At 48.7% G+C, this 22688-nt stretch overlaps 2 protein-coding genes and 1 long non-coding RNA gene across 5 annotated transcripts in view; 2 read left to right on the plus strand and 1 right to left on the minus strand.

Annotated features, from left to right (window-relative positions):
* Positions 1-10618: 10618 nt before the first annotated feature.
* LOC132473052 (GTP-binding protein 1-like) lies at positions 10619-16438 on the plus strand. 2 transcript variants are annotated; one of them, XM_060072998.1, is made up of 8 exons: positions 10619-11767; positions 11951-12074; positions 12999-13113; positions 13458-13602; positions 13947-14129; positions 14231-14366; positions 14871-15049; positions 15345-16438. In XM_060072998.1, exons 1-8 carry the CDS (start codon positions 11498-11500, stop codon positions 15498-15500), a joined length of 1308 nt encoding a protein of 435 aa, XP_059928981.1. In that variant the 5' UTR covers positions 10619-11497; the 3' UTR covers positions 15501-16438. The 2 variants fall into 2 exon arrangements, with proteins under 2 accessions (XP_059928981.1, XP_059928988.1); XM_060073005.1 differs by having other exon boundaries at positions 13947-14090.
* A 296-nt stretch (positions 16439-16734) lies between these two features.
* Positions 16735-19172, plus strand: LOC132473272 (uncharacterized). Its single transcript, XR_009529303.1, has 2 exons — positions 16735-17474; positions 18189-19172. It is a non-coding gene; the product is annotated as an uncharacterized LOC132473272 (long non-coding RNA).
* Positions 19173-20137: 965 nt separating this feature from the next.
* Positions 20138-22688, minus strand: part of sgsm3 (small G protein signaling modulator 3) — a 33245-nt gene continuing 30694 nt past the window's right edge. For both annotated transcript variants that reach the window (XM_060072710.1, XM_060072701.1), the window contains exons 19-22: positions 21435-21557; positions 21299-21359; positions 21035-21204; positions 20138-20970 (exon numbers count right to left, since the gene is read on the minus strand). In XM_060072710.1, coding sequence (XP_059928693.1) covers positions 21121-21204; positions 21299-21359; positions 21435-21557 — 268 coding nt within the window. In that variant the 3' untranslated portion in view covers positions 20138-20970; positions 21035-21120. The remainder of the gene's footprint in view (positions 20971-21034; positions 21205-21298; positions 21360-21434; positions 21558-22688) is intronic.

The following is a 22688-nucleotide window of genomic DNA, read 5'->3' on the forward strand; positions in this document are numbered from 1 at the left end:
GTGAGACTTTAAGCGGCTGTGTGTTGAGAGTGTTGAGACGAAAGATGATATCAAGACATTTATAGAATATTCCCATTCACATTATGATTCTTCGTCATAACATCCGACCAAACATCCTTTACAGTCACCAAGCGAGGATTATGAAAGTCCAGGCCCCCTCTTCCGGCACTCGGGGTCCGACTAGGCCAAGTTTAGGGCTGGAAGGGCCCCCCATTCCGGCCCTCGGGGTCCGACCGGGCCAAGGTTCGGTGCGGTGGTCCCAGTTAGGCCTTAGAATAAGGTATTCAAATTTCAGGGCGGTAGGACCTTCCTATCTCAAAAACTGTTTTTCCACCACATTCCTTACCATTAGGTCTTGCAGGTAACACTTCTGAGGGGCAGCTTCATGTTTAACCTCTGTTTTTCTTTTATTCCTAGTCTGTTTAACATAGTTTTGAATGATGACTATATGCTCTGTAAGGTGACCTTGGGTGTCTTGAAAGGCGCCTCTAAATTAAATGTATTATTATTATTATTATTATATGGTGTATTGAGAGCTTGGACGGTACCCACTCTGTGTTGCAGTTAAAAAAAGAATAATTGGATATTGGGGGAGACTGTTAGAAAGTAAAGAAAGTAAACTTAGTAAAATCATGTGCAATCAGCTACACAGCTTACATAGCAGTGGTGCATATGCTTCACCCTGGGTATCACAGGTGAAACAGATACTGGATGACTGCGGGTTGTCATACATCTGGATAACACAAAAGTACAACAACATTAACTGGCTGAAAAAAATTGTTGAGCAGAGGTTAAAAGATCAATTCATCCAGAGGTGGCAGAACGAGCTGACAAGCATGACTTCCTGTGACACGTACATAGAATTTAAACAAGAGTTTAAATTAGAAAAATACCTGATGTATGAAAACCAAAAGTCCAGACAGGCTATCTGCAATTTTAGAACGAATAACACCAGAATACCTAAAGTCACTGGAAGATACAAAGGGCTGGAAAGAAGCGAAAGAATGTGCAACATCTGCGATTCCAATTGTGTTGGCGACGAATATCAAAAAACAATTTCATTCATCCAAGCGTAATGATTTGTTATTCTTTAATGTATTTGATAATTTGTGAATGGCTTAGTCTTAAAAGTATCATGTTTGTGTGGTCAGCTCCTGCCTCATGAGAAGAAGTTGCCTGGAAACTAAATGCTAAATGGTCTGTTCTATTTCATGTAGGCTACGCCGTCTAGGCTTCGCCTTATGGGCTTGTCCCATAAGAAAATTCAAACTATGCACCTATCAGCGTGGGCACCGCCAACATTTCCCACGGTATCGTGTCTATATAACGCGGTGTATACCGTCGCTCATCCTCCCTTTTCTTTCAGCACTTGTGCTTATCGGCGAGAAATTGAGAACTACTATTAAGAAGATGAGAACTTCAACACGGATCTCCCAAGCCGGTGGCAGCGGCTTGGACAAACGGACAAACGGCCCTTTTCAGGGCCACCTGAGAGCGCTCCTGGAGCTAGGTCCTTTTCAGGACTCCTATGCGCCTCCTGTCCCGCCTCCCTGGCACCGGGTGACGGGCACTTGGCGTGCTTTCGGTGCCTCGGCGCCGACCACGCCGCGGCTGCTATGGCGGCCCCCGTCTCCTGTGTCGCCTGCCGGGAGCTGCCTGAAGAGGGGATCCTCTCCAGGCATCTCTTCTTTTCCCCTGCGGTGGAACTCATCGACGTCTCCCTGGACGACCTCTTCGGCGACTCGGCGTCCGGATTTTCCCGCTCTCGGGTTACAACCGCCACCGTCATACAACACGAGGGTCCGCGCCGGATGACCGATCTCTTCCGGGAGATCATGGGTGAGGCGGCGGCCATCAAAGGGATTCCCATGCCGGCCCCGCCTCTCGCCCCCGTATCTGACGATATGCAGGGCGAGTGCTTTCGCACCCCATCTTTTTCCCGGCGGGTTACCCAGTGCCCCTTGTTACCCAGTGCCCCCCTCGCCGGATGGCTCCCTAACGAAAAGCCGCTGCCCCCCGACCGCCTCCAGAAGCAGATTGTCGGCCTAACGGACAGGGTGTTCGTTTGTGCCTCTCAATCCGCGGCGGCGGTCAACAACATCGCCCTGCTCTCCTCTGCCATGGTCTCCTTGTCGGCTGACAGGGAGGCCTACGGCCCGGAGGAAGCCGCGAGATGGCTGGCGGTTTCCCGCTTTTCCAGCGCTTTTAGACAGCTCGTTGTTTTTACAGCGGCTAGTTCTGGTACGTCTCCTACGCTCGCTGAGCCTCCTCCCTTTCATGGGAAGCCCCCCTTGGTTCACACGCAGTGTGGAGGCGGTAGGGGCAGAGGAATACGGGTTATTCCTGGACGGTCTTCCTCAGCTGTCGGCTCGCCCTCTCTCCGACCGCTATGCGTGTTGGCAAGAGCGGTGCGTTCTGCCATCGTGGTTGGACACCACATTGAGATGGGGCCATCCCATACAGTTCAAGCGTCGTCACCCATCCTTTATGGGGTTGGTGGAGACCACGCTACGGGACCCGGCTGCGAGCACGGCTCTAGCAGCAGAGGTGGCACGTCTCTTGGTAAAGGGGGCCATCACTGTCGTTCCCCCCTACGAGTCTCACCTAGGGTTTTATTCCTGCTACTTCCTGGTTTCCAAGAAGTCAGGGGAAAAGAGACCTATTCTGGATCTTCGCGTGTTCAACAGATTCGTTGCCACGAGGAAGTTCAGAATGCTCACTGTCGGAGCGTTGTTCCGGTGTGTGAGGGAGGGCGATTGGTTCACATCCCTGGATCTCAAGGATGCTTACTTCCACTTCCCTGTTCGGCAGGCGCACAGGAAGTTTCTCCGCTTTGCCTTTATGGGGATGGCGTACGAGTACCAGTGTCTGCCGTTTGGCTATTCCCTGGCTCCGCGCACCATCTCGAAGTGTGTGGAGACGGCGTTGGAACCGCTCAGGCGTCAGGGAAAGAGGATTCTCTTCTACCTAGACGATCTGCTTATTCTGAGCAACTCAGAAGAGACCGCGAGAAGGGACACCATGTTGGTGATAAACCATCTCTCCTTCCTGGGTTTTGCCATCAACTGGGAGAAGAGCTCCCCGCTCCCCAGCCGGCAGACAGTCTACTTGGGGCTTTGCCTAGACTCAGCCACCATGACTGCGATGCTTTCGCCTCCTCGGCGAGACACCATCCTGTCGGCGCTCTCCCGTTTTCGCGTTCGCAGAAACGTGACCGCACTGTCCACCATGCGCCTGTTAGGGCTGATGGCAGCTGCCCACCCCGTGGTCCCCCTGGGTCTGCTTTTTATGCGCGGACTCCTGCGGTGGTTTGCTCGCCAACGGTTGGACCCCAGGCGACACAAGCTCAGGGTGCTCCTCGTTCCCCGTTCGGTGTCGCCAGACCTGGAATATTGGAAAGGACCCTCCGCCCTTCTCAGGGGTGTTCCCCTGGGCAGGGTGGCGTCCTACGTAGTGGTCTTCACGGACGCCTCGTTGACGGGTTGGGGAGGAACGTGCCTCTCTCACTCGGTCGGAGACGAGTGGCGCAGGCCCCCTACAGCACACATAAATGTGTTGGAGCTCGACGCTGTGAGGAAAGTGCTGTTGCATTTCTTTCACCTGGTGCGCGGCCGCCACGTTCTGATCAGGACAGACAGCGTGTCGGTGGCGGCGTACATCAACAGACAGGGGGGAGTCCGCTCCCCTGCTCTCCACCGAAAGGCGGTCGAGCTCTGGCTTTGTGCTCATCAGTATCTCCTCAGTCTGAGAGCCCTGCATATCGCGGGCGCCCAGAACTTTGGGGCGGACCTCATGTCTCGAGGCGGTCCCCGCCGAGACGAGTGGCGGTTACATCCCGACATTGTCAGACTGATCTGGCAGAGGTTCGGGACAGCGCAGGTGGACCTCTTCGCGTCCAGGGAGAACACGCACTGCAGGTGGTGGTTCTCCCTCAGCCCTCGGGATCTTCCCCCGTTGGGGGTAGATGCGTTGGCACACACACCTTGACCGCGGGCTCTCTTGTATGCGTTTCCCCCGCTCCAGCTGATCCTTCCTCTTCTGGAACGGGTCAGACAGGAGAGACTGTCCCTGATATTAGTGGCCCCGGAGAACCGTTCAGCTCTGTGGTTTCCAGAGCTGGCCGCGCTCTCGCGGTCGGCGCCTTGGCCAGTACCGTTCAGGCCGGATGCGCGTTCACAGGCCCACGGGACGGTGCACCACCCGCCCGATGTCTCGGGACGGCTGTTGGTTTGGCTCCTGAGAGGTTGATCCTGCAGGGCAAAGGTTTGCCTGAGACGGTTATCAACACTATTCAGAGTGCTCGTGCGCCTTCTACTTCTTCCCTCTATGCGGCGAAGTGGTGCGCCTTCTCTAATTGGTGTGAGATGAACCACGCTGTCCCATCTTAATGCGAGGTGGGAAGCGTGCTTTCGTTTCTGCAAAACTTTTTGGAAAAAGGTTTGGCCTTCTCCACTATCAAGGTCTATGCGGCAGCCGTTTCGGCTGGCCATGCAGGCTGTGATGGTGGACCGATCTTCAGCCATCCACTGGTCAAGAGATTCTTGCGCGGGGCTAGACGGGTTAGGCCTGTTTCACGAGTGCTTATGTAACGGAACAAATAAAATGAGTATGTGTATAGTTAAATCCTGTATCATTGGGTCAAGACTTTTATTTTGATATGTTGTTAATGTTGTATTCCGGATATCCTGCAGCAGAAAAGACGGTAACTGCTGCAGGTAGGTTGAGCATAAAACGTGTCCGCATGAAAGTTTTATTAAAGTAATTCATTGATTCAGTAATATCAATATCATTGTCACTTATCTAGTGTAGACGGTTGTTTAATACACTCTTCATATATTTGGCATTGTATTGTTTCTTTTATTTGAGTTTTGATTTTTGGTTGCATTTGTAATATTGTATGTATTTTGTCTAGGCGGACCAGGAAATGCTCTAAACCTGTCCTTTATGTTGCTGACCCATTGTGCAGGTAACCGATAGGTTGTTTTAGTTAAATGTATGTTTATAATCCCACTTGTGGCGTTGCTAGCATTCAATGCTAGCATTCAAAATCTAGCCGGTCCCGCCATTTTTACATGCAATACCGCTGGTCGCCACATGAGGGGAGGGATCACCTGTTTATGCGCGCTGTTTAGCGCAACTGTTTTAAATATAATAAATTATAGAGCAGAAAAGACGGTAACTGCTGCAGGCGGACCAGGAAATGCTCTAAACCTGTCCTTTATGTTGCTGACCCATTGTGCAGGCAATAAAACCGCTGCACCCAATGCTGAGCGTCCGAGTCCAATGCTTGAAGGAAAACAAAACACAACGCAGGTTACAGTGGTGCCGTGACCCGGATGTTACAGCTGCTCACCTTCTGTTACAATTGCACAGAGCACGAGACAACAGGCTTTGCACCTTTCTATCTGATGTTCGGTAGAGTCCCTCGTCTCCCAGTTGACGTCCTGTTTCAAACTGTGGTTTCTGACGAGGTTGTGGTGGGCCACAATGAGTTTGTGTCACGCCTGAAGAAAGACCTGCGTGAAGCGGTGCAGATTGCACAATGACACAGTCAGAAAGAACAGACTAGACACGCAAGGCTCTATAACAGGAAGGTCAAGGGGTCACCTCTAATCATTGGTGACAGAGTGCTCGTTGCGAACAGAAGTGAAAGAGGGAGAAGGAAGTTGGCTGACAAATGGGAGTCAACAATGTACGAAATTGTGGCTGCGAACCCTGACATCAATGTCTACAAGATCAAAGACGTTGCCTCTGATAAACTGAAGGTAGTCCACCGAAATCTACTGCTTCCTGTGAGCTTCTTACCGATTGGTGATGGAGAAGACACCCACTCCAGGGGTAGTGGTGAGGTGGTTCCTGAAGTCAGGCCTTCGGAAGAAGTAGATCACAGAGGCGAGGTGGTGCCTGAAGTCAATCCTGTAGTTGAGGTGGATGTCAGTGAGGGGATGGTTCCCAAAGTCAACCTCCCAGGTGAGATTGATGGCAGTGTTGACCGGACTGTACACTGGGTGCTGTCCAGCCCTGATGATTCTGAGTTAGAGGATCGGCAGACTGGCCTCTCTGAAGGACATGATGTGTCTGATTGGGTGTCTGAGCCATTTGAATCAGCTAGTGTCATCGGCAGTGATCGGAGTTTGGAGGACAGTGATGTTCCCCCTATAATCAATGGCCGACACAGTGCTGAGCTCCACCCCGTGGTCATTGCACATGAAGAGGTATCCACGGATGCACTTCCAGTATGCACTCAACCTCTGGGTTTTGAAGACACAGTAGCTCGAACCAGACGAGGCAGGGCTGTCAACCCTCCAGAGAGGCTCATTTGCGAAATGAATGAGCAAGTCCTTGACACTTCAGAGTCCACAGTGAACTCTTTCATTTATTTAGTTAAAAGTTTGTTTTGAGATTCAACATATAGGTACTAGATGTCAGTTTAGTCAGTCTATAGACACAGTAAGACACAGTTAGAGATAAGTATCATTTATAGCAATATTTGAGGTGTAACAGGCATCTCAAGAGTCTACTTTTGGTCTTGTGGATGGCGCCATCACATTCCTTAAGTACTCCTTAGTTGGAGGATTCCTTAATCGACAGCTAGTGATATTTGTTTTTACTGACTTGTTAGTGCCTGTATAATATATTTTTTTTTTTTTTCGGTTTTGAGGCCTAGGAGGTTTTTTATTTTTTTATTATTTGTTTCTATCTCTTCCTCTTTATTTTGGTGAGTGTTTTACCGCTACGTCCCCAATTTAGCAGGATTTAAGGGAGGTGTATGTAACGGAACAAATAAATTGAGTATGTGTATAGTTAAATCCTGTATCATTGGGTCAAGACTTTTATTTTGATATGTTGTTAATGTTGTATTCCGGATATCCTGCAGCAGAAAAGACGGTAACTGCTGCAGGTAGGTTGAGCATAAAACGTGTCCGCATGAAAGTTTTATTAAAGTAATTCATTGATTCAGTAATATCAATATCATTGTCACTTATCTAGTGTAGACGGTTGTTTAATACACTCTTCATATATTTGGCATTGTATTGTTTCTTTTATTTGAGTTTTGATTTTCGGTTGCATTTGTAATATTGTATGTATTTTGTCTAGGCGGACCAGGAAATGCTCTAAACCTGTCCTTTATGTTGCTGACCCATTGTGCAGGTAACCGATAGGTTGTTTTAGTTAAATGTATGTTTATAATCCCACTTGTGGCGTTGCTAGCATTCAATGCTAGCATTCAAAATCTAGCCGGTCCCGCCATTTTTACATGCAATACCGCTGGTCGCCACATGAGGGGAGGGATCACCTGTTTATGCGCGCTGTTTAGCGCAACTGTTTTAAATATATATAATAAATTATAGAGCAGAAAAGACGGTAACTGCTGCAGGCGGACCAGGAAATGCTCTAAACCTGTCCTTTATGTTGCTGACCCATTGTGCAGGCAATAAAACCGCTGCACCCAATGCTGAGCGTCCGAGTCCAATGCTTGAAGGAAAACAAAACACAACGCAGGTTACACTTACACCACGCTGGGATCTCCCCACCGTGTTGCGCGGATTGTCCAGGGATCCTTTCGAGCCTCTTTCTCAGGCCCCTTTGGATGCCCTGTCATTTAAGACGGCGCTCTTGTTGGCCTTGTTTTCTGCCAAGCGGGCCGGTGAGCTAACCGCTCTGTCTGTCAGCCCGAGTTGCTTGTTGCTAAACGAGGACAGCTCCTTCGCGTTGCTCAGACCTAATCCTGCGTTCCTCCCGAAGAACATTAATAGTTATTTTTGGTCGAGGGATATTGTGCTTAAGACTTTTCACCCCCCGCCTCATTCTAGTGAGGCGGAGGCGGAGTTGCATCTCCTGTGCCCGGTTCGGGCGTTGGCTATGTACGTGAATCGCTCGGCCGCGTTCCGCTCCACACAACAGTTGTTTGTGTGTTATAGCGACGCTAGCAGGGGCCGCGCTCTCTCTAAGCAGCGGTTTTCTCGCTGGGTATGTGAGGGTGTTTGCTTAGCCTACTCTCGGCAGGGCTTGGCGCCACCGTTGGGCGTTAAAGCTCACTCCACACGGAGCGTGGCCGCTTCAACGGCTCTACTCAAGGGCGTTTCGGTGGAAGACATCTGCGCGGCTGCGTCTTGGTCTTCCCCCGGCCCCTTTGTCCGTTTTTACATGTTAGACATGTCCACGGGCTCACTCGGCAACTCTGTGCTGGAGTCCGGGACCCCTTTTACGGCTTAAGAATATAGACATGTTCTTTAAAGCGGTGTGGTTGGATTTCCTCTCGCCGGCTGGCGAGTTGGACTTGATTACCAGTCTTACTCTCCCACCTTTTTTCAAATGAAAAACAGGCTAGGGGGGTTTTCTATTGGCTCGCCAATTGTCTGGTGGTTTTGTTTACCAGTGTGGCACTCCCGCCGTTTTCTTCAAATAAGAAACGGCCGAGAGAGTCCCATTATTGGAGAGCCGGATTCCGTAGCTCCGCCCCCGGTGGTAGCGGACCGAATGGAAACCGTGTTGCTCTGGTTTTTCTTTTCCTTTTCATGGGTTCCATGAAGCACGGATTAGAGCCGGAGTCTTTACAGACTCACTTTTTTCTCCCTTGATCATTGCCTTGCTTGATCTAGGAGGAATTAGTTTTTTATTAAGCTGTTGTGTTTTACACTTCATTGGCTTTTTGAGTCTTAATGTGCTCTGGTGACTTAGGTCGTTTTGACTGGGGTCCAGCAGGTGTACATTGATCGGGCTCCGCTCGCAGCTTCACCTTAGCTTACAAGGCGAAGCCTAGACGGTGTAGCCTACATGAAATAGAACGATAGTTATGTTATTATAACTCTAGTTCTATGATTGTAGGCGTAGCCGTCTAGTTTTCCACCTGCTGTACCCTCCAAATGCTGAAAGAAAAGCGTGGAGGATGAGCGACGGTATACACCGCGTTATATAGACATGATACCGTGGGAAATGTGGGCGGTGCCCACGCTGATAGGTGCATAGTTTGAATTTTCAGCGCGCACGGGCGCGCGCATGGGACAAGCCCATAAGGCGAAGCCTAGACGGCTACGCCTACAATCATAGAACTAGAGTTATAATAACATAACTATCGTTTTCACTGCTTTCTCAATCGCTCTCTCTCTGTCACACCTCCCCTCCCCCAGCCAGTACATTTGCATTTGAATAGATAAGTGAGGCCACGAAGCCGATTTCAGGCCATCTGGCCGTGGCCGTTGGCCGTTTTCACACCTAACCGTGCTCAACTGGCCCCTATTGTTCTCTGGCCTGTATTCACACTAGGCAATCGCAACTGTGGCCTGGCCACGGTAGGCTCTTGTACATACGTCATCACGTCGTAATACGTCACCATCAAGCGTCCGCTTAGTAGAACAACACAGACAACACAGTTGACACGTTACTGACGTTGTTGCTTATTTGGAGCAGCACATTTTTATATTTCCGCGTGTGAGCTAGAACCCCAATTTACCCTCCCGGACCCTGCACACACTGGTGGTTTATTGGGTTTCATTCTGTTGTAAATGCGACGGGGGGATCTCCACAGAGATAACGCAGCGATATGATCATGAGCAGTTGACTACTAACTTGATAAAATGAAATGTGAGAGAGAAGGTGATGCAGTCGTATTAAACAAATACGTTGAAAGATGCGATCTACGAGAGAGATGCAAATTATTCTAACACCCGTTCATCCGGGGTTCAATCCCCACCGAATCAGTGTTTTAGGAAGGAATACTGGAGAAATAAAAAAATACTTTTCATGTCATTTATTTTCCATTTCTTTGAATATTCTAAATTGATTGACCATAGTATTTTTTCTCAACAGAAGTGGTCAGTGGTCAGTGGTGAGTTTCTTGGCTGCCTGCCGTGAAACTCACCTGAATGGAATTTATGTGGCTGCAATTTCCCATGCAGTGTCTTTGTCATTGTGACAAAGGCTTATCAGTAACATTAATATTAACATTAACTTTACCATGAGTTATTGCAAGGTATATTTGGGGTATAGGGATATTGTAAGACATATTTATTATATAAAAAGTAAATTGTTAGGCCTAATTTCTCTGATATAAAGGAAATTACAAAAATAAGGCAACGGCAAGAATTAAATGAAGTACCCAGGACGCGAACTCGGGTCTCCCGTCGTATTGCAGGGCAGATGCTAAACCACTCAGCCAACTGCTGGTTCACAAATTTCATGGAATACATGGTTTTTGATGTCTCAGCCACACCCACAGTGTCTATTGTCTATGCTAGGGTACTTACTTATCTATTCATTCAAAAATAATGTAACAATTTGCATTTGATAGTAGCAAATGATATATTGCAATAGTTTGAACAGTGTGTCCACTCATTTTTTTATCCTTCTATATTTTTATATCCTTTTATTTATTTATTTTTTAATTATATTAATAAAAAAATATATATATAAACTTTGATTTATAATTTTTTTTATGTCACGCAATCGACCCGCACTACTCTCGCGGTCGACCAGTTGATCGCGGTCGACGTATTGGCCACCTCTGTCTGTCTGTCTGTCTGTCTGTCTGTCTGTCTGTCTGTCTGTCTGTCTGTCTGTCTGTCTGTCTGTCTTTCTGTGTTGTCTGTCTGTCTGTGTTGTCTGTCTGTGTTGTCTGTCTGCCTGTCTGTGTATATCTACCTATAGATACTAATCTTATTCACTTCAGAATGTCCCCTTGCGACCTCTGCTGACAAAGAAAGAGCATTGCATCCTTGGAAAAAAAACAATTACATAGGAACACATAAAAAAATGCTCTATAATAGCTTTCCCGGTCTGAATTTTTTTTTTTTTAACACAGGGTGGTACAACAGACATATTTAGGAAAAGTCAAGAAAGTAGGGATTTGGAATGTGATCGAGTGCAAAGATATATTTTATTTTAACTCACAGGGGTCATTTGACCCCTTCGACGGCTGTTCTAGTGTTAAAGCTAAATGGTCCCGCCCCCAGGAACGTTTCTTTTTTCTTCAGACTTGACTGTCAGGAGTTTCAAAACATATGCGCGACACAACACTGCCAATATTCACGTGACTCAAAGCTTGCGCCTGTGTGGTCAAATCTCTGAAAAGTCAATGCTGAAAAGTCAGTTCTGAAAAAATACGTTTCAATGGCGTAAACGTACACCTTTACAAGTTTTTAAAACTAAATATACAACCTTTCAAAACTTATTTCTCAATGTATGAACACCTGTTTGCAGAATCCCATTTACAAGGTTTCAAAACCGGGAAACAATGAAATACACTGTTAGAACAGTGCCAGATTTGAAACTCTGCAAATGCGCTGGTGAAATTGTTTGAACTTTGAAAATGTGTTGGTGAAAATGATGAAGAAGATAAAATAGAACACAAAATCATGTTTACAGGTGTTTGAATTTTTGTTTGCATTTTTTTCAGGTTATAATCTTTTTTCAGTGTTGCAAAACCTTTTTTACAAGGTGTTGAGTTTTCAAACCCAGACTTACAAGCCTTTGAAACTTTTTTTTTCAGGTTTGAATTATGGCAGCAAACTGGCTCCATATGCCGGCCCCCTACGACTCTGGGGGGACAGGACGCAGCAGTAGGAGTGAGACTTACTGCCCGTCCTCTACTACCCCCCCGCAGGTGGTGAACAAGCCGGACAGCCACGGCGGGGGTCTGGACTGGACCCGTATCTGTGAGCAGTCGTCCAAAGTGATTACCTTCATCGACCTGGCGGGCCACGAGAAGTACCTGAAGACCACCGTGTTCGGCATGACCGGACACCTGCCCGACTTCTGCATGCTCATGGTGGGGTGTGTGTGTGTGTGTGTGTGTGTGTGTGTGTGTGTGTGTGTGTGTGTGTGTGTGTGTGTGTGTGTGTGTGTGTGTGTGACTGCACTCAAGGGCTGTGATATGGAGTTTGGTCGAAATGTGTGCTAACTCAATCTAAAATTATTCCCTCCCTCTCCCCTCCCCCTCTTCCCCCCCCAGGTGGGCAGTAACGCTGGCATCGTGGGGACGACCCGGAAGCACCTGGGCCTGGCCCTGGCACTCAACGTGCCCGTGTTCGTGGTCGTCACCAAGATCGACATGTGCCCCGCTCACATCCTCCAAGGTGGGTCCGCCCCCTGCCCATCCCACATCCTCCAAGGTGGCTCCGCCCCCCAGCCCCCCCCGTCCCCCCGCTACCCTCTGTGTGGTTAACCAATGCCAACCAACGTAGTGACGCACACGTGAACCTCTGACCCTCTAGAGCAGGGGTTCTCAAAGTTTTGACAACTGAGGGCCAATTTAGGAACCCAAAATTTGACTGAGGGCCGCCAAAGAATTTTTTTTTTTGGCGGGAAACGCCATCAGCATCCCAGTGGTGAAAAAAAACATTGCACCCGCACCGTGGACCTCTGGGAGTGAGGTCAAGTGAGGTCTAAATCATGAAACTGAGGTTCACCCTTTCAAAGTAATGTACAGCCGGATTTAAACAAAAAAATGTAAAAGGATTTAATTGAAAGCTAGAGAGAGTCGAATTTTCTCTTTATATTTATTTATATTTGTTTAAATTAATATTGATAAAAAAAAAAAAAAGAACTTACTTTTTTATAACTTACATAATTATGTATGTCATTGCGGGCCGCCAGGAATGATTCCGCGGGCCGCCATTGGCCCGCGGGCCGCACTTTGAGAACCAATGCTCTAGAGACTAAAGATCTCCTCACGTTGCTCTGACCCGTGGTCAGTCTGGGGCTCAGTGAGGTTAGTCTGGGGCTCAGTGAGGTTAGTCTGGGGCTCAGTGAGGTTAGTCTGGGGCTCAGTGAGGTTAGTCTGGGGCCCAGTGAGGTTAGTCTGAGGTTAGTCTGGGGCTCAGTGAGGTTAGTCTGGAGCTCAGTGAGGTTTGTCTGGGTGACAGTGAGGTTATTCTGAGGTTAGTCTGGGGCTCAGTGGGGTTAGTCTGGAGCTCAGTGAGGTTACTCTGGGGCTCAGTGAGGTTAGTCTGGGGTTAGTCTGGGGCTCAGTGAGGTCCTCACGAGGCTCCTCCCCTCAGAGACGCTGCAGCTGCTCCAGAGGTTGCTTAAGTCTCCGGGCTGCAGGAAGATCACCGTCCTGGTCCAGAGCCGGGACGACGTCATCATCACCGCCTCCAACTTCAGCTCAGAGAGGTACACACACCGCTACCCCCGTTAGCCTTCAGCCCCCTGCTAGCCTCTAGCCCCTGTTAGCCTTCAACCCCCTGTTAGCCTCTAGTCCAGTTAGCCTTTAGCCCCCTGTTAGCCTTTAGCCCCCTGCTTGCCTCTAGCTCCTGTTAGCCTTTACCCCCCTGTTAACGTTTAGCCCCTTGTTAGCCTTTAGCCCCCAGTCAGCCTTTAGCCCCCTGCTAGCCTCTAGCCCCTGTTAGCCGTTACCACATGTTAGCCTTTGCCCCCTGTTAGCCTTCAGCCCCCTGCTATATGCTCTGAATGCTAGCCAGCTGACCCGCCAGCTGTGCCTGTCTCTCTTCCTGCAGGCTGTGTCCCATCTTCCAGGTCTCCAACGTGAGCGGGCAGAACGTGGACCTGCTGAAGGTCTTCCTCAACCTGCTGTCCTCGCGGACGTCCTACCGGGACGACCAGCCTGCCGAGTTCCAGATTGACGACACCTACTCGGTCCCGGTATGACCTCTGACCTCAATGACCTCTGACCTCCATGACCTCCGACCCTCACAACCTCTGCAGTACTCTTGATGAGCTTCCATTTGGGGCCACATTAAGGTCTGTAGCCCCTAGCTGCTTTTTGTGATGCTAACCCCCATTAGCTGCTGTTTGTGATGCTAACCCCCCATTAGCTGCTGTCTGTGATGCTAACCCACCATTAGCTGCTCTTTGTGATACTAACCCCACATTAGCTGCTCTTTGTGATGCTAACCCACTGAAGACCACTAGGCACAATGCTGCCAGTCTGCTAACTCACCACTCACAACTCCATGACCTCCCTTACCCCCCCCCCCCTCCCCCAGGGCGTGGGCACGGTGGTGTCGGGGACTACTTTGCGCGGACTGATCCGCCTCAACGACACGATGCTGCTGGGCCCCGACCCGCTGGGCAGTTTCCTGTCCATTGCCGTCAAGTCCATCCACAGGAAGAGGATGGCGGTGAAGGAGGTGAGGGGGGGGCAGACCGCCTCCTTCGCCCTCAAGAAGGTGAAGAGGGAGGGGGAGGGGGAGGGGGGCAGTGGGAGGGGGGTGGAGCCTCTCTACCCATTTGGCGCCGGTCTTCCTCAAAACCCCTCCCCTCTCCCCAGATCAAGCGCTCCTCCATCAGGAAGGGCATGGTGATGGTCTCGCCGTGCCTCCAACCCCAGGCCTGTTGGGAGTTCGAGGCAGAGATCCTGGTGCTGCACCACCCAACCACAATCTCCCCCCGCTACCAGGCCATGGGTGGGTGTCCCTGGGACACTGGGAGGGGGTGAGGGGAGATACCTTACCCACGACCACTTTGAAATCTGACAGCAGTGGTCCTCAAATTGGGTCTGCGTACCCCTAGGGGCACTCTGGAGAACTGCATACAAAATAAAGATAACCCTGAGCAAGTTTAAATCAGTATATGGAAAATCGAGAAAGGGGGTTGAAATGTAAATCTGAAAACAAAGGCAAGGAGATGATGTGAGAAAGAAAAGCGCATCCAAAGATACAAAGATGTCATCAGTGTCAGCAGGAATATATTGGAATGGATTCACCTCTACATGCTCTGACCCAAGAGGGGGTTACCTCTACATGCTCTGACCCTCCCTTTTCGTTGGGCTTCCCGACAAAATGTATTTACCACTTTATTGGGAAAGTATCTAATAATAGGTACACCAGTAGAAACCGTTTGAGAAACAGTGTCTCCCAGTGTGTTTAAGGGCTAGTGGTGACATGTGACCCTCCCTTCGCCCGCTGCAGTGCATTGTGGGAGCATCCGTCAGACGGCCACCATCCTGACGATGAGCCGCGCCTGCCTCCGCACCGGGGACAAGGCGGCGGTCCGCCTCCGCTTCATCAAGACCCCCGAATACCTGCTCCGTCACCAGAGGCTGGTGTTCAGGGAGGGCCGCACCAAGGCCGTGGGCACCATCACCAAGGTAACAGCAAAATCAGCAGCATCACCAAGGTAACATCACCATCACCAAGGTAAGAGCACCATCGGCACCATCCCCAAGGAGGGGGCACCATCACCAAGGTAGGGGCACCGTCAGAGACACCGAACTCCGACAAAAATAGAACAATTAAAAAATATCTATCTTTGAGATACTACTCTGTATCTGTGTACTCTCATAAGTGCCTCCTGACTTCATTATCTTAGTATTGCTGTTAGAATAGTTATTCAATAATTTGACAAACCAAATAACTGAATGAATTCAATCTCTCTTCTTTCAGCTCCTCCAGTCGTCCAATCATCTGCCGTCCAACTCCAAACCTCCGCAAATCAAGATGCAGTCCACCAAGAAGGTTCCGCCCCGCTGGGAGGAGGGCCCCTCGATGGCCAATGAGGAGGCGCCTACAGCCATATCGCTGACCGCCACTCAAAACTGATAAGGGTATGGTAAGAAACATCAAGTGGTCTCAAAAAGGCGGTACAGCCGTGCATTATGAAGATCAACAGACAGATCAGACGCTCTCTCACTCACACCACCCTGGGGTGAACCAGCAGAATCGTTTTCACCCAGTAAACCGTCAGATTTCCCAGTGACCCTCCCAGTTTAACACCAGTGGACCTCCCAGTTTAACACCCAGGGAACCTCCCAGTTTGACACCAGTGAACCTCCCAGTTTGACACCAGTGACCCTCCCAGTTTAACACCAGTGAACCTCCCAGTTTAACACCAGTGAACATCCCAGTTTAACACCAGGGAACCTCCCAGTTTACCACCCAGTGATCAGTAGTTCACTAGAGACTGTTCCTATACACTCACCAGGGGTCTCATTTATAACCGTTGTGTACGCACAAAACAGGGCTGAAATTGGCGTACGTGACTTTCCACGCCAAGGTTCTGATCTATAAAAAAACAACTTGACGGGAGAATGTGCGCAGCCCTAAGCAAACTCTGACCCATGGGTACGCATGGTTTGGAGGAAAAGGAGAATTGGCGACACAGATGGTGTGGTGGTGAACTGAAGTCAGACAGAAGAATTGTAGACTAAGAAGAACGATTATGTTTTATCATCGACCTTCATGAATTTAATTTCATCCCGTATCATGTGTTAAATCAATGTAATCGGAATAATTTAAGTCAACTGCGTTATTTCTCAGTTATAACTCCAGAAACATCTCCTTAGAATAGAAATAAATAAAAATATCTCTATATTTAATCCCGTCACTCCATACTGTCCGCTGATGGCGCGACTGCATGGAATAAAGCATCCGTCCAACATGTGTCAATAACATAATATTTTTATGTGACACTGTAAACACATAATCAAACGTCAATTAAATCCCAAGTGTGGAAAACCAAGCCACACTCCTCATCACAATTGTTGTCCTTGATGCTTTTCATTACAAATCAGGCATTAAAAAGGGGCTATGTTCAAGAACATTTTACGTGGGTGATTACAAACTGATTATCCAAGGTGTTCTCGGTCAGTCTTATTACCGTAACCCTATAAATACAGAGGTGAGCGCAGTGGTAATGCTGCAACATATGGCACATCTGGCGGACCATGGAAATGGCAGGATTCGGAGGGAGAGGGTCTTTAGGGACCGATTTATTGGTAGGCTACATAAAAATATGTACCTTTATGTCGGACCACTTCTTTTTTAATTCTGCTACTGACAGAGTTCACTGCTGCAGCAACATGTTGCCACTCACTCTGCTTTTTGTTGTTGGCGATCCCAATCCCGTGACCGCCGAACAAAACTACTTTTCGGGCCTCCATCTCACCCACAAGTGTCTCCACCTCAACCTCCGTGAAATTTCGCTTTTTTGATTTTCTCAGTCCTTCTGCCATCGTTTCCGACAAGACATAATACTTGCAATACTTGTCTGTTTTATATGCAGATCGCATTCATGAGGTCATTTGCATTGACCATTTATGGTTAAAAAGGGGCGTGTACAGGGCGGAACGTGAAGCTGATTTAGCTGCGCACACTTGCAGGCACTCTGTGATTTATAAAGCAAAGATTGCGTACGTTGTGCGTATGCAGGGTTTTATAAATCTGAATATTTTTTGGCGCACGCAAAACTTGGCTTTTGGCCGTAGGTACAATTTTAGTAACGATCCCACGCACAGTTTTATGAATGAGACCCCAGACCTTTAGAACCTTTGCTGTTTTTAATCAAAATGAGAAGCCGTTTCCACCGAACCCAATGATCCCTGCCTCACAATGAGTCACATGACGGCTCCGTCACATGACAGCTCCGTCTACCTCCTGACCTTGGCCGACTCGAACCCATGAGCAAACGTCAAGGTGTCTCACCCCCATCTCTGTTCCTCTGCTGTGTGGCCCGGGACGGCCCAGGGGAAGGGGGAGAAGGAGCCGCAGCTTAACGAGGGCGGCAACGACAACAAGGTAACTCGTTAAGAACGGGTAGCTCGTTAAGAACAGGTAACTCGTTAAGAACAGGGAACTCGTTAAGAGCGGCTAGCTCGTAAAGAACGGGGAACTCGTTCAGAACGGCTAGCTCTTTGACAGCGGGATCTCGTTAAGAACGGCTAGCTTGTTAAGAATGGGTAACTCGTTAGGAACGGGAACATGTGAAGATCCGGTAGCTTGGGCGCCCTGGTGGCTCAACAGGTAGAGCGCCTACCATTCAGGCCCAGTCCTGACCGCAGCGGCCCGGTTTTGATTCCTGCCCCCCGTGGTCCTTGCCTGCATGTCCTCCCCTCTCTCTCCTATACCTTCCCGTCTATCTCACTCTATCATAAAGCATCAAAATCATATAATAAATCTTTGAAAATAAAAAGAACAGGCCCAATTAAGAACGGCTCCGCCATTCACAGGGAGTTCTTATTTTACCCGGTTTCTTTCGCCTTTTAAAGGAATGCTTGTGTTCTATTTGCATGCAAATAAAGAGGTTTTACCCCCTAGTAAAAAAAAATGTCTTTTTGTGACCAGACAAAGGGCATGCTGGGAAATGTGGTCTTTATGTATCTGCTTTTCCAAAGCAAAGACAAGTCTTTCTCATATCATCGATTGACAATCGTCTGCCTCGGTTGACCCTCGGTTAATAAAGGGTCATAATGGGTGAGGAGGAAAGCTCATCATGGTCCCTCCCTCTTTCAGCCCAAGGGAGGAGGGGGGAGGAGGAGAGGAGGGCAGAGACACCGAGGGAAAGGACAGACCACCACCACCTCAGCCACTGCGCCCCCTACAGGGCTGGAGGACTGCTGAACGAACACACACACACACCCCCCCCCTCCCTTCTCATGCTATCCTAACAGACTGTTTTCCTGGATTTCTCCTCTACTGCAGCCCTGAGGTGTTGGGACGTCTGGGGGTCATAGGAGAGAGAGCGGGTCCTGGGTTGGCTCTCAGCAAAGTTGTTCTGTTTATATATTGGTATAGTTTTGAATTTACTAGACTACAGCACTTTTAAATATTCTAATATTCCAACTTGGTGCTTTTATTTTTATTTAGTTTTACTTTTCCCCAGACCAGATAAGATCAGGACGACATGATTCTCTGAGACCAAATGTGGGACCGCAGTGAGGAACCTTGCACGGCCTTTTAATACCACTACAGGAGAACACGTCTGGTCCTACACACAATGCACTAGACGCAGGGGTGGGGGGCTGAGACCACAACACGAGGTAACGGGTCCCACTTCCCAGCAGCTAGAACCATAGAAACACGCGCCCCACCTCCCACCATCGTCAGTAGCATCAAATGGGGCTCAGGATACCGTTCTAGAAGGAAGAGGTTTGAAAATCACAGTTGAATGTAATACATGGGGTACCGGTACTTGGGGTTTGAACTTATGGAAAATAAGAGATTTTATAGATTTATTTATTGCCATGAAAGCAGTCATTTCATTTATTGATTGAGTTCAATCCAGGGTCTTTGTACTGTTTGTTCCTTGTGTCCAAAACGACGGTTCTCTTTGAATGCAATAAACTCTGCATGCGTCCTATTGCAGATGACCGTTGAGCAAGGCACAATTGGCGGGTTTCTATCCTTCATGCATTAAGACCTATGTGGAGTAACATGTGGGCGATTGACGCACTTTGTCGCAGACCTATTTTCCAATAAATCGGCTTTATTAAACTGGACAGTTGTCAGTTTTTGTTTTAAATACATTTACACATTCAGGTAATGTGAAAATGAATAGGAAATGAGTCCTTAGCCCAAGTGAAGGAGTTCAAGTACCTCGGGGTTTCGCGAGTGAGGGTACGATTGAGCGTGAGATTGGCCGGAGAATCGGAGCAGCGGGGGCAGTATTGCGTTCGCTTTACCACACCGCTGTTACGAAAAGAGAGCTGAGCCGCAAGGCAAAGCTCTCGATCTACCGGTCGATCTTCGTTCCTATCCTCACCTATGGTCATGAGGATTGGGTGATGACCGAAAGGACGAGATCGCAGGTACAAGCGGCCGAGATGAGTTTTCTCAGAAGGGTGGCTGGCGTCTCCCTTAGGGATAGGGTGAGAAGCTCAGCCATCCGTGAGGAACTCGAATTAGAGCTGCTGCTCCTTTACTTGGAAAGGAGTCAGCTGAGGTGGTTCGGGCATCTGGTAAGGATGCCCACTGGGCGCCTCCCTTGGGAGGTGTTTCAGGCACGTCCAGTGGGGAGGAGACTTCGGGGAAGACCCAGGACTAGGTGGAGAGATTATATCTCAACATTGGCCTGGGAACGCCTCGGGATCCCCCCGTCAGAGCTGGTCAATGTGGCCCGGGAAAGGGAAGTCTGGGGCCCCCTGCTTGAGCTGCTCCCCCCGCGACCCGACCCCAGATAAGTGGATGAAGATGATGAATGTGAAAATATCAACGCTTTAAGATGTTTGGTTAAAAATATTTTTGGGAAAAAGTGAATTCTAAATGTGACGATATATATCTATAGTTCAAGATCTAGATATCTCGCTCTCTAATGAATAAAACTAGACTGAATTATTGATGAAGTCCTAGTTAATGAACCATGTTTGAAAAAAAATCCAAACTAACACACAGTAGTCAGATTCTGCTTCACACCAAGGCAGAACCCGTATGAAACATCAAACTCGGAAGGAAAAACACCAGAGTATCTTGCCTCATATATATTTTATCATAGTTTAACATGTTTTTACATTGTATGTACAACAGAGAGGAGCCGCATCCTAGTGAAGTCTCGGTTACAGAAACAAAACATGATGGTTTCTTCAGAGCGGATAAGAGACAGAAGTCTCTTCAGAAGCCTCTTGAAGACGCTTGACAGACAGAGCAGATGCACAGTTCTGTGGATCTGGGGTCTGCGGTCTGACAGACCTCGGAGTGCCTCAAAGGGACACCCTGAAACAAGTGATATTGAGGAGGTCCATCTGAAGTTGGGCAGTGAAGAAGAAAAGGGATCTCTAAAGTAAAACCAAGGAAGGGGGATGGACTCTTGGTCGGATCGTCCAGCAGCAAACTCCTATCAGAGGACCACCATGTTCAGTTTCTGTGTTCCTCCTCAGGTCTCAGCCCGCCTGACGTGGGCTCTTGGGATGGGACTTTTGAATGGGTCTGATTCGTCTGTCGGGAGATGCAGAGGAACTCAAACGGGATTGTTCTCCAAATGAGCGCCATGTGGGTTGCAGGATTCTGATTGGTCCTCTAAGGACTGACCTCTGAGGCGTGACCCTATGTTTTGATCACATGGAACAACTCATGTCCAAAATAAAGGACACCGCGGAGGAAGCCTCAACATGGAGTGAGCTGTGATTGGATGAGAGAAGCCGTGGAGTGTCTTGTGATTGGATGAGGGACGTGGAGTGAGTTGTGATTGGATGAGGGAGGTGGACTGAGCTGTGATTGGATGAGGGAGGTGGTTTTAAAGTAACAGTGTAGGGTCAGCAGATCAGCGTGACAGCAGTCACATAGTGTCCTCTAAGATGATAAATATAGAGACTAGAAGTACTCCAGGAAGGGCCGGTCCATCCATCGGAAAGGGGGTGGGTCTATCCATCGGAAGGGGGTGGGTCTATCCATCGGAAGGGGCGGGTCTGTCCTAAAGAAGGGACAGGTCTATCCGTCTGAGGGGGTGGGCCTATCCGTCGATGTCCCAGCTGAAGAGGTGGTGCTTCACCAGCATGTCCTGGACCCCCTCCTTCAGGGGCCGCTGCTCCTTCTCCTGCAGAGCCAAACAGGAGTCATGTGATCAACTGTTGGTTCACGTTATTGAGTCCATATGTAACATGTTTCCAAAGCTGATGAACCAGGCTCACCTGCTTCTTGTCTGGCAGCTCACAGTCCTGGGAGAGACTGAAGGCGAACTTGGAGAGAACCCTGAGGAGAAAAACAGCACTGTAGACCTGGACCTCACTGAGAGGAGACCACAGGGGGTTAGGGGAGCCTCCTCACCTGAGCTCACACTTGATCTGCACCCAGCCCGGGCTGCGCAGGAAGGACCAGGGCTGGTACCACTTCTCCACCGCGGCCATGCTGGAGCACAGCACCTCCAGCCACAGGTGCAGCACCTGCTCACTGGGGGGGGGGAGGGGCGTTCTCTTTAGGAGAGCTTTAGTCTCAAAGAAGAAACGCAGCAACAACTAAATACAGCCTGCAGTGTCCAACATAAATCATATGAAAGACACCTGGGAGAGCAGACCAGCTACTGCTATTCACACTGCTGTCATGACTCCTGACACGTGTGCGTGTGTGTGTCTGTGTGTGTCTGTGTGCATCCAGTGTTGGGGGTTAACAATATTACTTTTTTGGGTAATGAGGTAAAGTAACGCATAACATTTAAAATATCGGTAACTACACTACTTTACTAGACTATAGTAACGTGCTTTCCTGCGTCACCCAAGCCGTTTTTGACCGTGTAAAGTTCTGATCTGTTTGGGTGCGTGCATGTGTGCTGCCTGTATGTCTGCAGCGCCTGCTTGCCTCGGCACGTTGCCATAGCGATCGATTAGAGTGATGTAGCTGCTTGTGCAAAGGAGTGTTCAAGTGTTGGAGCACAGAAGCAGGTGACACAGAAAGACTGGGAAGAAGACATGCTTCCCCTGTCGACTATTGAATCGCCCAGATTTAGAAAAATACTAGATAAAATACCCAGACTCGCAAGCCAACATCAGGAAAGGAACAGGAAAGGACAGGAAAACATTTTCCCATTACCTGAACAAGTGTTATACCGACATGGAATCGAAGCTCAAAATAATTTGAGTCCTCCCTGGATCATGTGTCCACCACCACGGACATTTGGTCCGACAACAACAAAAGTAAATTAGGAATGACGGTGCACTGGATAGACAGCATAGCTTTAAAACTTGAGAAGGCTGCTCTTGCCAGCAAGAGGGTGAGAGGAAGACACACTTACGATGTCATAGCTTGCGAAATAGATCAGGTTAATTCAGCCTTTGGGGGTTCTCAAAGTTTTGACAACTGAGGGCCAATTTAGGAACCCAAAATTTGACTGAGGGCCGCCAAAGAATTTTTTTTGGCGGGAAATGCAGTCAGCATCCCAGTGGTGAAAAAAAACATTGCACCCGCAGCGTGGACCACTGGGAGTGAGGTCAAGTGAGGTCTAAATCATGAAACTGAGGTTCACCCTTTCAAAGTAATGTACAGCCGGATTAAAACAAAAAAATGTAAAAGGATTTAATTGAAAGC

This window comes from Gadus macrocephalus, chromosome 2 (genome assembly GCF_031168955.1).
Source record: "Gadus macrocephalus chromosome 2, ASM3116895v1".
NCBI classification, from domain to species: Eukaryota; Metazoa; Chordata; class Actinopteri; order Gadiformes; family Gadidae; genus Gadus; species Gadus macrocephalus.

Coding starts and splice junctions, on each gene's coding strand:
- LOC132473052 (XM_060072998.1), top strand. CDS start 11,498: ATGGCAGCAAACTGGCTCCATATGCCGGCCCCCTACGACTCTGGGGGG. Junction 12,075..12,998: donor CCCCGCTCACATCCTCCAAG/GTGGGTCCGCCC, acceptor TCCTCCCCTCAG/AGACGCTGCAGCTGCTCCAG. Junction 14,130..14,230: donor CCTCCTTCGCCCTCAAGAAG/GTGAAGAGGGAG, acceptor CCCTCTCCCCAG/ATCAAGCGCTCCTCCATCAG.